This window comes from Ranitomeya variabilis, chromosome 6, assembly GCF_051348905.1.
Source record: "Ranitomeya variabilis isolate aRanVar5 chromosome 6, aRanVar5.hap1, whole genome shotgun sequence".
Lineage (NCBI taxonomy): Eukaryota > Metazoa > Chordata > Amphibia > Anura > Dendrobatidae > Ranitomeya > Ranitomeya variabilis.
Genome location: NC_135237.1, coordinates 488,647,600 through 488,663,967, shown reverse-complemented (window position 1 = coordinate 488,663,967; position 16,368 = coordinate 488,647,600). Strand labels below are relative to the sequence as shown.

General features: G+C 42.6%; 2 protein-coding genes across 2 annotated transcripts in view; one reads left to right on the top strand and one right to left on the bottom strand.

The window, feature by feature from the left end:
• Positions 1-16,368, top strand: part of LOC143782819 (uncharacterized) — a 154,381-nt gene that overhangs the window by 9,067 nt on the left and 128,946 nt on the right. The window lies entirely within an intron of this gene.
• On the bottom strand, positions 7,741-8,583 carry LOC143781375 (chromobox protein homolog 5-like). Its single transcript, XM_077267960.1, has 2 exons — positions 8,444-8,583; positions 7,741-8,239 (listed from the first exon to the last, which is right to left on the bottom strand). Exons 1-2 carry the CDS (start codon positions 8,543-8,545, stop codon positions 8,006-8,008), a joined length of 336 nt encoding a protein of 111 aa, XP_077124075.1. The 5' UTR covers positions 8,546-8,583; the 3' UTR covers positions 7,741-8,005.

The following is a 16,368-nucleotide window of genomic DNA, read 5'->3' as shown; positions in this document are numbered from 1 at the left end:
CACCTGCTCTAGTCTGCTTTCTGCAGTCATTGTTCCAGCAGTCTCCTTTTCTTTTCTTTTAGGCTAGAGTATCCTGTAATAATTATAGTGGATAACTCAGGAGACTCTTTGCGTGGAACAAGACAACTACAGGGCACAGTTTTATAAGTGGTAAAGTCTATATTATCACACAGTGATTCAAACAGGTGCAGAGAGAAATTCAAGTCCACAACACTTGGTGCAAATATCAAATGCAGCTCAGCAGTCTATAGGAAACTTCAGAGGAAAATGCAATCATGCAGAAAGTCTATGAAGCACAATTATTCTTGAGGATACTTGACACGAATAAGTCCTTGCTTAGTCCAAAACACAGATAGATATGCTTATAAGGCAGTTCAAATAATATCTTAGCTCAACCAGGGAGGTCTGGGTAATAGTCTCAGGTTCTTGCAGAGCAGAAACAGCTTACATGTCCAGCAAATGCAGATGGAAGTAAACACGAGCAGCAGATGAAGGAGGATTACTGGAACTGGTGTATGCAGCAGGAACTCAGAGCAGAGTAGCAGGATAACCCCACAGGTTCACAGGAGCAGGTATATAGCCAGGGAGTCACCAGATGTTAGGAGCTGGATGCAAGGCAGAATACTCTAGCACAGACTGAAGGCTGGGGTGGCGTTTTATAGCAGGAAGACACAGTGCACATGAGACCAAAGACGCCATCGTGGAAAAGGGCAATAATGAACAAAAAGGTCATAAAAATGTTCAGAGTCCTGACATTTACCCTCTTTTAAGAGTTTGATAATCCTCTCCTTTGTTTCAATTGACATCTCTCATGTTGGAGCCATGATTCTTGCCAGTCCACTTGGTGCAACAGCTCTCCAAGGTGTGATCACTCCTTTTTAGATGCAGACTAACGAGCAGATCTAATTTGATGCAGGTCATAGTTTTGGGAATGAAAATTTACAGGGTGATTCCATAATTTTTTCCTCAGAATTGAGTGATTCCATAATTTTTCCCCTATGTTTGGTTAAGAAAGTAACCATTACTGACTACCACATTTTTTGTTCTTAATTTCTTATATTGTTCCTTAAAGCCAGAAAGTTGCCATTTGAAATGACTTTAGTTTTGTGCCATGTCTGTGATCTGCTTGAACATCCTCCAAGGCCGTTGATTCCATAATTTTTGCCAGGGGTTGTAGGTAGACCACAACTATGAGAGTCAAAATGAGAAAACAAATCCAGAAAATCACCTTGTCTGATTTGGCAAGATTTATATAGCAAATTATGCTGGAAAATAAGTATTTGGTCATTAACAAAAGTTCATCTCAATATTTTGTTATATATCCTTTGTTGGCAATGAAAGAGGTAAAACATTTTCTGTAAGTTTTCACAAGGTTGGCACACACTGTTGGTGGTATGTTGGCCCATTCCTCCATGCAGATCTCCTCTGGAGCAGTGGTGTTTTGGGCCTGTCGCTGGGCAACATGGACTTTCAACTCCCTCCAAGGGTTGTCTATGGGGTTGAGATCTGGAGACTGACTAGGCGACTCCAGGACCTTCATATGCTTCTTACCAAGCCACTCCTTTGTTGCCCTGTCAGTGTGCTTGGGATCACTATCATGCTGAAAAACCATCTACATTTCATCTTTAATGCCCTTGCTGATGGAAGGAGGTCTGCACTCAAAATCTCATGATACAGGGCCCCATTCATTGAAACAGCCCCAAAGCATGATGTTGCCACCCCCATACTTCACAGTAGGTGTGGTGTTCTCTTTATGCAACTCAGCATTCTGTCTCCTCCAAACATGACGAGTTTTATTTCTACTAAACAGTTTTACTTTGGTATCATCAGACCATATGGCAATTTCCCAATACTCTTCTAGATAATCCAAATGCTCTCTAGCACACTTCAGATGAGCCTGGACATGTACTGGCTTAAGCAGGGGGACACATCTGGCACTGCCGGATCTGAGTCCCTGGCGGCGTAGTGTGTTACTGATGGTAGCCTTTGTTATGGTGGTCCAAGCTCTATGCTGGTCATTCACTAAGTCCCCCCGTGTGACTCTGGGATTTTTGCTCACTGTTCTTGTGATCATTTTGACCTCACGGGGTGAGATCTTGTGTGAAGCCCCAGATAGAGGGAGATTATCAGTGTCCTTGTATGTCTTCCATTTTCTTATTATTGCACCCATAGTTGATTTCATCACACCAAGCTGCTTGCCTATTGCAGATTCAGTCTTCGCAGCCTTGTGCAGATACATATATACTGTAATACAGGATAATTGCAGATATGTGGCTGCAGTGTATACTTTAATACAGGGGAATTGTAGATACAGTTGTGCTCAAAAGTTTACATACCCTTGCAGAATTTTTGCTTTCTTGGCCTTTTTCCAGATAATTTGAATGAAAACACCAAAACCTTATCTCCACTCGTGGCTAGAGGTTGAGTGAAGACATTTATTGTCAAACTACTGTGTTTTCTCTTTTTAAATCATAATTACAACCCAAAACATTCAAATTACCTTGATCAAAAGTTCACATAATCTGGTTATTTTGGCCTGATAACATGCACAGAAGTTGACACAAATGGGTTTGAATGGCTACTAAAGGTAACATACTCAACTCTGACCTGTTTGCTTGTACTCAGTGTGTGTGCATAAAAGCTAAGTGAGTTTCGGGGATCCAGACAGACTCTGGCATTTTACATCCAGCCACTAACGTTTCTATATTGTGAGTCATGGGGAAAGCAAAAGAATTGTCAATGGATCTACGGGAAAAGATAGTTGAACTATATATAAAATAGGAAAGAGATACATAAAGATATCCATGGAATTGATAATGTCAGTCAGCAGCGTTCAAACTGTGATTAACAAATGGAAAGTCAGGGGCTCTGTAAAGACAAAACCATGGTCAGGTAGACCAACAAAAATGTAATTCACAACTGCCAGGAAAATTGTTCAGGATGCAAAGAAAAACCAACAAATAACATCAGCTGAAGTACTGGACATCAGCAGTGTGGCTGTTTCAAGATGCACAAGAAGGGGGCACTTGAAGAAAAATGGGTTGCATGGTCGAGTCGCCAGAAGAAAGCCATTACTGCACAAATGCCACAAAGTGGTATCTCACCTACAATACGCAAAACAGAACAGAAACAACCCCCAAAACTTCTGGAACAAGCTAATTTGGAGTTAGGAGACCAAAATTGAACTTTTTTGCTACAACCATAAACGTTACATTTAACCCCTTACTGACATCGGACGGTATAGTACGTCCGATGTCAGCTCCCCTGCTTTGATGCAGGGCTCCGCGGTGAGCCCGCATCAAAGCCGGGACATGTCAGCTGTTTTGAACAGCTGACATGTGCCCGCAATAGCACCCGCCTCTATTAACTAGTTAAATGCCGCTGTCAAATGCAGACAGCGGCATTTAACTACCGCATCCGGCTGGGCGGCCGGAAATGACGTCATCGCCGACCCCATCACATGATCGGGGGTCGGCGATGTGTCAGGACAGTAACCATAGAGGTCCTTGAGACCTCTATGGTTACTGATCTCCGGTAGCTGTGAGCGCCACCCTGTGGTCGGCGCTCACAGCACACCTGCAATTCTACTACATAGCAGCGAACAGCAGATCGCTGCTATGTAGCAGAGGCGATCGTGCTGTGCCTGCTTCTAGCCTCCCATGGAGGCTATTGAAGCATGGCAAAAGTTAAAAAAAAAGTTAAAAAAAATGTGAAAAAAATAAAAAAATATAAAAGTTTAAATCACCCCCCTTTTGCCCCAATCAAAATAAATCAATAAAAAAAATCAAATCTACACATATTTGGTATCGCCACGTTCAGAATCGCCCGATCTATCAATAAAAAAAGCATTAACCTGATCGCTAAATGGCGTAACGAGAAAAAAAATCGAAACACCAGAATTACTTTTTTTGGTCGCCGCGACATTGCATTAAAATGCAATAACGGGCGATCAAAAGAACGTATCTGCACCGAATTGGAATCATTAAAAATGCCAGCTCAGCACGCAAAAAATAGGCCCTCAACCAACCCCAGATCATGAAAAATGGAGATGCTACGAGTATCGGAAAATGGCGCAATTTTTTTTTTTTTTTTTTTTAAGCAAAGTTTGGAATTTTTTTTTACCACTTAGGTTAAAAATAACCTAGTCATGTTAGGTGTCTATGAACTCGTAATGACCTGGAGAATCATAATGGCAGTTTTAGCATTTAGTGAACCTAGCAAAAAAGCCAAGCAAAAAACAAGTGTGGGATTGCACTTTTTTTGCAATTTCACCACACTTGGAATTTTTTTCCCGTTTTCTAGTACATGACATGGTAAAACCAATGATGTCGTTCAAAAGTACAACTTGTCCCGCAAAAAATAAGCCCTCACATGGCAAAATAAAAAAGCTATGGCTCTGGGAAGGAGGGGAGTGACAAACAAACAAACAGAAAAACGAAAAATCCCACGGTTATGAAGGGGTTAAAGAGAGGTCAGCAAGGCCTATGATGAAGGAACACCATTCCTACTGTAAAGCACAGAGGTGGATCACTGATGTTTCAGGGATGTGTGAGCTACAAAGGCACAGGAAACTTGGTCAAAGTTAAAAGAAAGATGAATGCAGCACATTATCAGCAAATACTGGAGTCAAATTTGCAATCATCAACCCGGAAGCTGCGCCTGGGACGCACTTGCACTTTCCAACAAGACAATGATCCAAAACAAAAGGGCAAGTCGACCTGTCATTGGCTGCAGCAAAACAAAGTGAATGTTCTGGAGTGGCCATCTCAGTCTCCTGACCTCAATATCATTGAACCACTCTGGGGAGATCTCAAGCGTGCAGTTCATGCTAGGCAGCCCAGGAATTTACAGGAACTGGAGGCTTTTTTGTCAGGAAAAGTGGGCAGCTTTACCATCTTAGAAATTAAAAAACCTCATCCACAACTACCACAAAAGACTTCAAGCTGTCGTTGATCTTACAGGGGGAAAAACACGGTATTTGGAAATGGGGTTTGTGAACTCTTGATCAGGGTGACTTGGATGTTTTGGGTTGTCATTATGATTTTAAAAAGAGAAAACACAGTAGTTTTACAATAAATGGCTTCACTAACCATGAATGGAGAAAAAGTTTTGGTGCTATTATCATTCATATTCTCTGAAAAAAGGCCAAGGGAGCAAAACGTCTGCCGGGAAATATGTAAACTTTTGAGTACAACTGTATGTGAGTATAGTGTATTCTGTAATACAGGGGATATGTAGATATGTTTTGTGCAGTGTATACTGTAATACAGAAAAGTTGTAGAATTGTGGCTACAGTGTGTACTGTAATATGGGAGAATTGTAGATATGTAGGTACTAGCAGCATATCTGAGAGGCAGGTGGAACATTTGCACCAGGCTCAGTCAGCAGGGGGCACTGTCGGGTGACCTAATGCAGCTGTCCAAAGTTTCTCCCAGGCAGTGGCATCTTGCAGCCCCACAGAAGTGGGCTTCAGTTATTCACTGAACCGGCTGTCAAACATACAGCCAGCTTAGCGAACATGTAAGACCCCAGCACCTTGAATTCAATTGAACTCACATCTTCCAGGCATCAGTAAAATTGAAGATCTGATGGCTGACTTTTCCAGGTCAGGGCAACATCAGCCGCGTAATAAGGTTAGCTAATTATGCTGCTGAGTCACTCCTGTGCTCCAGAGGAGGTGGACAGTGACAAGGTAAGTGCTTCAGTAGAGCTAAAGAAACAGGAGTGTTATTGGCAGGGGGAATCTTGTGAAAAGACAGTATCGGGGCTGTGAGGCAGTGAGAGGGGACAATATATTGGTAAAAATGTGTAGGGTGACAGTAGGGTGGAGAAAAGTGTGGGGGTAAGTAGGGGTGATAAATATATGAGGGGACATGGGGGATGAAATGTGTAAGGGAATAGTTATGGGGTGACGTGTTAGGGGACAGTATGAAAGGAGAACAGTATAAGGAAAAGGTATGGAGATAGAAAGTTGAAAGGGGACAATATAGGGTTAGTTGTGAATAAACAGTATGGGGAAGAAAGGTATGGGGGAGAAGAAAATTGAGAGGGGACAGTATGAGGGGATAAAAGTACACGGAAACAGTATGAAAGGAAAAAACTGTGAAAGGACAGAATTGGAGAAGAATAATGTGAGGGGACAATATGGTGGTAGAAATGTATGTGAGGACATTATGGAAAGGAGAAAAAAGTGTGGAGTCCATGTACCATAAGAGAGTTAGAGTGGGAGTCATATTTTGTGCGGGAACATAGTGAGAGGCAGCTATTCAGGGACACAGCGTAGGATAGATATTTTCCTTAAGGAGCATTATAATCACACTGCTATTTTTAAGGGTATCCTGTTGAGATGTGTTGCACAAAAGCGTAGAAGAGGGACGTCTGCAGAGGCGATCCTTGGATGTGAAAAGTAATCACAGCCTCTTTATTAATCACAGCATTCTTAATTTTCGGGTGCTCGTTTAGAATAAAGAGTATAATAGGAGACAGTGGAAAATCCAAGCATTTTTCCGGCAGACCCTAAAAGGAGGTCTGGGGGCAGTGAAAAGGTTGAAATGGTTGGAAAAAGTGCTGAATGGAAGGAGACAGGATGGGGAAGACCCCTGAAAGCATCCCCGACTCCTGAGTACAATGTTGTCAGACTTTTACTCCACTGTAAGGACTGACTAGAAAACATTCAAAATAGAAGATAACTTGAATTTTACAGGAAAAAAAGAATGTCAAGAAACTTTTTTTTTCCTGTATACCAACTTGTATATAAGGCAACATTTAAAAAGAATTTTAAAAATAGTTATTTAAGTGAACAAAAATTTAATTTTTTATTAAAAATTGGTAATTTCATTGTAATTTTCATTTGCCAAAAATGAGGGAATCAGAGAGACTTAGATACACCCTGTATTAGATATGAAGACTGGCCTATCGACTCAACATACTTATCTAACTATCCCTGTTTTGCCCATACAAATTTCTCTTCAAAACCCAGACCCTCATATTCTCTGTTCACGCACCCAACATGCACTTAATAGTTCTCTTTCTCTGTACACATACTGGTTGGTTACCAGTTCATGCAGCATTAGGTGAACACCCTATTTGTTATATTGACCGTGCAATGCAAGCAAATTTTACCATCCACCTTTCTTGTCTCCCCTATTTTGTCATAGATTGTAAGCTTAAGAGCAGGGCCCTCACTCCTCTCGGTTGATTTATATGATTTTGTTTATTCTGTAATGTCTTTTATTGTCTGTACAAGTCCCCTCCAAAATGTAATCATACATATTCTGTTCAAATTGTCATGCAGTGCTACTCCTAGTGTAATAATTATAAGGGATAACTCAGGAGACTCTTTGCGTGGAACAAGACTACAGGACACAGTTTTATAAGTGGTAAAGTCTATATTATCACACGGTGATTCAAACAGGTGCAGAGAGAAAATCAAGTCCACAACACTTGGTGCAAATATCAAATGCAGCTCAGCAGTCTATAGGAAACTTCAGAGGAAAATGTAATCACGCAGAAAGTCTATAAAGCACAATTATTCTTGAGGATACTTGACATGAATAAGTCCTTGCTTAGTCCAAAACAAAGATAGATATGCTTATAAGGCAGTTCAAATAATATCTTAGCTCAACCAGGGAGGTCTGGGTAATAGTCTCAGGTTCTTGCAGAGCAGCAACAGCTTACATGTCCAGGAAATGCAGATGGAAGTAAACACGAGCAGCAGATGGAGGATTACTGGAACTGGTGTATGCAGCAGGAACTCAGAGCAGAGTAGCAGGATAACCCCACATGTTCACAGGAGCAGGTATATAGCCAGGGAGTCACCAGAGGTCAGGAGCTGGATGCAAGGCAGAATACTCTAGCACAGACTGAAGGCTGGGGTGGAGTTTTATAGCAGGAAGACACAGTGCACATGAGACCAAAGACACCATCTTGGAAAAGGGCAGTAATGCACAAAAAGGTAACAAAAAATGTTCAGAGTCCTAACATTACTCCCTCCTTAGAAGAGGCCTCAGGACGATCCTGGACATGGTTTCTCAGGGAATCTCTGATGAAAATGAGAAATCTTCTGTTGGGCATTGATGTTTTCCACAGGTTCCCAAGAGTCTTCCTCAGGGGGATATCCCTGCCATCTTATCAGATATTGGAGCCGATTCCTGCGAATCCTGGAATCAACAATTTCCTCCACCACAAATTGTTCTTGCCCATCAATCACCACAGGTTGCGGAGGTGGCACAACACGTCCCTGGAAGGTATTAGGAGATACAGGTTTTAGTAAAGATACATGAAAAACTGTGTGTACCTTCATAGTCCTAGGCAGCTTCAGCCGGCAGGCCACAGAGCTCACAATACCGTTGATCTTGAAAGGGCCAATGAATTTCTGTCCAAGTTTTTGTGAAGGAACGTTTAACTTCAGATTCTTAGTTGCTATCCACATGGAATCTCCTACCTTGAACATGGGTGCAGGTTTACGGAATCTATCAGCCGATCTCTTATAACGTTCTTGAGCTGTGGTCAGGGATTCCTTCAGAACCACCAGATTTTGCCTCATCGCAGTCAGCCTTTCCTCCACTGCTGGAACCGGATAATTTATTGGAGACCTAGGTAAGATACACAGATGATAACCCAGATTGGCAAAGAAAGGTGTAAATTTAGTGGAGGCGCTCTGAGAATTGTTATATGAGAATTCAGCTAACGGCAGCAACTCCAACCAATCATCCTGGAGATGGCTGACATAGCATCTTAGATATTGTTCCAGCATCTGGTTGGTACGCTCAGTCTGACCATTTGTCTGGCGATGGTAAGCAGAAGCAAGACAGACATTAATATTGAGTGCAGAGCAAAACCCCTTCCAGAATATTGAAGTGAACTGCACTTCACAGTCAGAGATGATCTCATCCGGAACCCCATGCAACTGAAAGACATTCTGTATAACCAAGTTCACTGTATCTTTAGCTGAGGGGAGGCCGGTGCACGGAACAAAATGAGCAGCTTTAGTCAGGCGATCAACTACCACCATGATTGTATTCATGCCCCCCGATGTAGGCAGCTCCACAATAAAGTCCATTGATATAGACCCCCAAGGGCGGGACGGAACAGGTAATGGTTATAGAAGAACCGTAGGTGCCACATGAGGAGTCTTGTAACGAGCACATACCTCGCAAGAGAGAGCATAGTCCTTGGTATCCTTCAGGCAAGTTGGCCACCAGAAGAATTGGCTCAGGAACTCTTGTGTCTTCTGTACCCCCCTGTGACCAGCCAACTTGGAGTCATGTATCAACTTGAGCATCTGCAGACGGACGACCTCAGGGACGTAGATACGTCGCTCTCTGAACCACATGCCACCCTTAAAGACAAGATTAATATCCACAGGTGGGTTGGCCAGAAATACATCACCGTCATAGGCCTCCCTGCACTCCTTCCACAAGTCCTGATCGTGGATAACTCCGATGAATTAGGCATCAGATAGAATGGTCTTGGACGGGGCTCCAGGTACGGAATCTGCAGCATGGATTCGGGATAAAGCATCAGCCTTCCCATTATGAGAACCTGGACGGTATGAGATAACAAAGTTAAATTGATTTAAAAATAAGTTCCAACGAGCCTGACGAGGAGAAAGACATCTAGTGGATCTAAGGAACTCTAAATTGCGATGGTCAGTTAGCACTATGATCTGTTGTGCAGCTCCTTGCAGATGATGCCTCCATTCTTTGAAAGCCGTAATAATAGCCAGCAATTCCTTGTCTCCCACGTCATAATTTTTCTCTGCTGAGGTTAGTCTATGGGAAAAGAAAGCACAAGGATGTAGCAGACCCTTCTCTCCAGTTCTTTGGGAGAGAATAGCCCCCAAAGCATTATCAGAAGCGTCCACCTCCACAATGAAAGAAAGTGTTGGATCTGGGTGTATCAACAGCGGTGCTGATGTGAAACAGATCTTAAGCCGATCAGAAGCTTCTTGAGCCTGTGATGACCACTTAAAGGGCTTTTCCTTCTTTGTCAAGGAAGTAGAGGGATGGACAATATCAGAAAAATTTCAAATGAAGCGTCTGTAGAAATTTGCAAAACCAATAAAACGTTGGACCTCCTTAACGTTCTTGGGTACCGGCCAGTCAAGGATAGCCTGAATATTACCAGATTCCATGTTCAGCCCCTGGGGAGAGATGATATAACCTAAGAACTGTATCTCAGAACAATGGAACTCACATTTCTCTGGCTTAATATACAGATGGTTCTCTTTCAGACGTCTTAAAACAGTTTTGACATGTTCTTCATGTTCCTGTAGAGAGTCAGAAAAGATTAGTATATCGTCCAAATAGATCACTACAAACCGGTCCAACAAATCTCTGAAAATGTCATTAGCAAGGTTTTGAAACGATGCAGGGGCGTTACAAAGCCCGAACGGCATCACAAGAGATTCAAAGTGTCCATACCGGCATCTGAATGCTGTCTTCCACTTATCCCCTGGACGAATATGCACCAAATTATAAGCCCCACGAAGATCCAGTTTAGAGAACACCTTAGCATGGCGGACTCTTTCCAGTAATTCGGGAATCTGAGGCAAAGGGTAACAGTTTCGTACAGTTACCTTACTGAGTTACCGATAGTCAACACAGGGTCTCAGGGTCCCATCCTTCTTCTTTACAAAAAGATAGGTGCCCCTGCTGGTGAGGAAGAAGGACGTATGAAGCCTTTGGCCAGATTTTCATCAATATACTCCTTTAAGGCTTGAAGCTCAGGTGCCGCCAAAGGGTATACGTTACCAAAAGGAATAGCTGCCCCAGGAATCAACTCAATGGGACAGTCATAATGCCTGTGTGGAGGAAGTTGATCTGCATTCTTCTTGTCACAGATGTCAGAGAACTCTTTATATGCTGGAGGTAAAGAAAATACCTGTACATGTGGTTCTGTAGCCGTGGACTCAGGGACAGCTTCTGTTAACGCTGAGTTGCTCCTTGTTGGAAAGATAATCTCCTTGGTCTCCCAGTTGATAATTGGGTTCTGAGAATGCAGCCAAGGAATGCCTAAAATCACAGGAAAATGAGGAGAAGAAATTAGCAAGAAAGAAAGTTGCTCCTGATGATTAGGCTCCAACAAAATTTCAAGGGGTACGGTCTCCTGATCCACAGGCCCAGAGATTAAAGGTGACCCATCCACTGTTTCCATGGTAATTGGAGAGGCTCTTTGCTTAATTTCAATACCATGTTCCTTGGCAAATGCGATATCCATGAAATTGCCACCTGCACCAGAGTCAATCATAGCTGCACTGGAAATCCACTGTCCTGAACACAGGATCTTAATAGGGAGAGAACAGTGAGACTTCTTTTCCTTAAGCTCCTTGGGGGGTGAAGTCATAGAAAGCGAATGGAATACAGCGTTTAAAGGCAGGCTACATTCAGAGATGTCAGATTCATCATCACAGTTGTCATACTCCCCTACTGCTGCTAGCACCTTGTTAGGCCATCTAGGGCACTTAGGACAATTGATCAAGAAGTGGTCAGAATGGCCGCAGTAGAAACATAGACTTTCACGAAGGCGATGCTCCCAGCGCTCATTGATCTCGCGCCTCTGAACGGAATCAATTTGCATGGGCACCTCCTCCACCTCCCGAGATGTTTTACCTGCAGGCTCTTTGGAAGGAAGGGAAAAGTTAGAAATACGGTTATATGCAGCAAACTTCTCCTGCCTACGCTCAGTAAGGCGAATGTCAATGCGCACACAATGCTGTATAAATGTCTCTAGCTCTTGTGGTAATACATGAAACACTGGCGCACAGCCATAAACATCATATATAGATAGGGGGTGCAAGTAGCAGCATGAAAGCATAAAGAAGGGGAGGAAGAAAAGACACTGCTACAAAAAATGCACACCACCCAATATATAGAAAAATAGCAAAACACACTTTATTGGCAAAAAAACATAAAACCACTTAAAATCACTACGCCACTACAGACCACCTGGATATATAACGTACATATATAATATATACACATATATGTGAAAATAAGAACAGCTTGTCAATATACCTATAGGATATAAACATGTATATGGTAATACCTTCCTGTCTAGCGGCTCATGGGGGATCTACAGATAACCCTATATAATAGTAGCTGATAAAAAACCCAAAAAAGGTATAGACAAGATAGTCAAAAAACCACCCATGTATAGTGGTGGAAAAAAAATTCTATAGGTGAATACAGATCAAAAAAGGCATAATACCTGCGGTGGAATAAAAACCCACCTAAGAACTGGCAAGCCGAAATATCCAGGGGACTGAGTGGATCATAGCCCCACGCGTATCGCCTCCCAAATGAGGCTTCATCAGGGGAAGTATATGGCCAGCCAATGCACAAGTGTATATATAGTTCCACAATTATTATCTTAAAGCTCTTACCGGTGTGTGTGTGTCTGCATCCTGCAATGAGAGCGGGGCTATGACCCGCCCCCAGGAAATGACATAAGCGGGATGCCAGAGAGTGAAGCATGTGGAATGCCGACGGACATGCAAAGAAATCCCTGGGAGCGCGCTAGTGTACTCTGTACTGACACCAGCGGCCACAGTGAGAACTGCACATGCCTGTGTGCTCTATAATGACACCGGCGGCCACAGGGAGAACTGCGCCTGCCTGTGTGCCCTGTACTGACACCGGTGGCCACAGGAAGAACTGCGTCTACCTGTGTGCTCTATACTGACACCGGCGGCCACAGGGAGAACTGCACCTGCCTGTGTGCTCTATATTGACAAGGCGGCCACAGGAAGAACTGCACCTGCCAGTGAGGTCTATACTGACACCGGCAGCCACAGAGAAAAATGCACCTGCCTGTGTGCCCCAGGCAACCACAAGCTGGGGGCCAGAAAAGAGAGGGTACACGATTACTGTATGTAAGACCTTATAATGATTGGCAGAGGGGCTTCCTAGTTGTGGTGACTCAGAGCGAGCTAGTTCATCTTTTACAATACTGGACAGACCCCTTTTAAAAATAGGCAATTGTGCATAACTGTCCTAATTGGTATCTACCGCTAATCTCCTGAATTCAGTAGCATACTCAATAACAGAACGTTTTGCCTGGCGTAAAGACAATAAAGCAGATTCAGCGGTTGCACGGCGATTAGGATCATCAAACATTAATGCCATAGCGGCCAAGAAATCATCTAAGTTATTTAACCGTGGGTCGCGAGACTCAATCATTGGATTCGCCCAGGCGAGCGCTCGTGCGGTCAGCAGCATTATTACACACAATACTTTGGATCTATCATTAGGAAAATGGTCACCTGCACATCAAGATATAGCATACATTGATTCACAAAGCCACGAAATTTGTCGCGATCACCATTAAATCTGAATGGGGGCAACTTAGGTGGGCTAGCTGGTGGCGGTTGCCCAGAGGGAAAAGTCGCTTGTGCAGCTATTTGCGTGCTTATGTCCTGAAAAGCCCATCCATACTGGGACTCTATGCCAGCAAGTTTGTTTTCCTGGGCTGCCATGCGGGTGCTTAAGTCCTGCAAAGTCTGTCCAAACACTTGTTGATTGAGTTCAAAGCTTCAAAACTTCTTTTGCAGACCTTCAAAATCTTTCTGCAGTGATCTAATTATGGAAAGCACCTGCTCTAGTCTGCTTTCAGCAGTCATTATTCCAGCAGTCTCCTTTTTTTTAGGCTAGAGTATCCTGTAATAATTATAGGGGATAACTCAGGAGACTCTTTGCGTGGAACAAAACAACTACAGGACACAGTTTTATAAGTGGTAAAGTCTATATTATCACACAGTGATTCAAACAGGTGCAGAGAGAAACTCAAGTCCACAGCACTTGGTGCAAATATCAAATGCAGCTCAGCAGTCTATAGGAAACTTCAGAGGAAAATGCAATCACGCATAGACGAAAGGCTATGAAGCACAATTATTCTTGAGGATACTTGACACGAATAAGTCCTTGCTTAGTCCAAAACACAGATAGATATGCTTATAAGGCAGTTCAAATAATATCTTAGCTCAACCAGGGAGATCTGGGTAATAGTCTCAGGTTCTTGCAGAGTAGCAACAGCTTACATGTCCAGCAAATGCAGATGGAAGCAAACACAAGCAGCAGATGAAGGAGGATTACTGGAACTGGTGTATGCAGCAGGAACTCAGAGCAGAGTAGCAGGATAACCCCACAGGTTCACAGGAGCAGGTATATAGCCAGGGAGTCACCAGAGGTCAGGAGCTGGATGCAAGGCAGAATACTCTAGCACAGACTGAAGGCTGGGGTGGAGTTTTATAGCAGGAAGACAGTGCACATGAGATCAAAGACGCCATCTTGGAAAAGGGCAGTAATGCACAAAAAGGTAATAAAAAATGTTCAGAGTCCTGACACCTAGACTCGTAAAGGCTATGCACCAAGTGCAAAGAATGCCAAAAATTACAAGCAGAATCATCCATGTACCCTTGAAAGCAAAAAATGTAGTCACTCATTTAAATATTGTGAACAAAGTGTGGTGGTTGTGGTACTTCTACATTCATAAAAGTTCTGCACACAGTGCAAAGCCTGCCAAAATGTACAAGCAGGGTCATGCATATACCTGCCACGCGTTTACAGATACAGTGAGGAGCCAGAAGACCACAGTGATTTCTTCTACTCCTGCACTGATTAGAAGCACTTCGCCTTCATATTAAATGGTATAAGTTTCTTTTAGCAGTGCAGGGGTTAATCTGCTCAGTTGAGAGCTCCTGGAAGCTTCCCTGCCTTAAAGCTCTCAGCGGTGCACTGTTAGCCACTCCCATCTCCTATATAAACTGGCTCTTTATCACAAGCGGTGATAAAGATCTTAGTTGATCGAAACGTGTTGCTTATACCTTTCTTTTTCGCTGCCTATGCATCCATAATGTACAAGGATTCTTTGATGATTATGAAGTTTTAACTTGGAAAATAAAGACTTTGAATTTTAAGGAGCTGGAATTACCACTTCATTTCATTTTTATTTAAGTGGTAAAAAAAAATGGTGCCATTTTTTTGGACCTGTAGTGTCTCCATGTTTCGTGATCTGGGGCTAGGTGAGGCTTTATTTTTTGCACACTAAGCTGACGTTTTCATTAACACAATTTTGGTGTAGATACAATGTTTTGCGGAGACCAAAAAAAGTAATTCTCGCATTTTTAATTTTTTTTCTTGTTATGCCGTGTAGCGATCGGGTTAATTCTTTTTTTTTAATTTTAAATATTTTTACAAACATTTTTTTTTTACTTTTTGCAAGCTTCAATAGAAGCTGCAGTACTTTGATCACCTCTGCTACACACAGACGATGATCAGATCACCTGTGTGTAGCAGAAATGCTCATCTGCTATGAGCGCCTACCATACTGTAATACAGGGGAATTGTAGATATGGGGGCACAGTGTATACTTTAATAGGGGATAACTATAGATATGCAGGTACAGTGTACACTGTAATTCAGGGGAATTGTAGATACATTACATGGACAAAAGTTTTAATCACTGAATGTAGGTTTTTTATTTGGTTTCATCGGGTATATAATCCGCCCACCTACCATGCTGCCTGCCTATACTAACATGGAACAGAATGGGCTGTTATAAAGAGCTCACTGACACCTGTGTGGTTCTGTAATAGGGTGTCACTGTTACAAGCTATAAATGTAACAAGTCAGTTGTGAAATTTTTTCTCACCTAGAAATTAGTAATAGTACTACTAAAAAAGTAGCAGACCACATAAAATTATAGAGCAAGGTCTATGAGCGCTGAGGATCAGAAGGAATAAACGTCACCAGCACTTTACCACCTCCAAAACTGCACAGTTTATACTTCCTCTGGCGTTAACATCAGACCAAATGCCAGGAGCTTCATGGCAAAGAGTCAATGGCTGGGTCCGTGTGAAAAAACCCACAGATGTTTCCTCTTTTTAATATGCAAATTGCCTCTTCAGAGAAAAAGAGGACTTGAACTCTATAGCGCCACCTGTCATATTGCAAGACTCATTAAAAGATTGATTGTTACTTCCAACAGGTGACAGTTAATTTGCATATTAAATTTCCCAGAGGAGCATTGCATGGTGAATAAGCTTCCATACCTTGACAAGCCACAGCTGGTTTGTCACTCTCCACAAGGAGAAACCTTACCCCTTATCCCTCATTTTAATGCATCACGGATGAAATGTGTACTGCACATGTGCACACCGATGACACAAGGATGTACCACTTTCTGCGTATATCGCGTATTAAATATATAACTAAAGGGAAAAGCTGATGGCTGGATGCTGATGTTAATAATCTGGGAACGGGCCAATAACCATAAAGGTTCCCAGGGTATTAATATCAGCTCAAAGCTGTTTGCTTAGCCTTTACTGGTTATTATAAGGGAGATCCCCCCCAAAAAATGACACAAGGT

Coding starts and splice junctions, on each gene's coding strand:
- LOC143781375 (XM_077267960.1), bottom strand. CDS start 8,545: ATGAGGCAAAATCTGGTGGTTCTGAAGGAATCCCTGACCACAGCTCAA. Junction 8,240..8,443: donor AACCTGCACCCATGTTCAAG/GTAGGAGATTCC, acceptor AATACCTTCCAG/GGACGTGTTGTGCCACCTCC.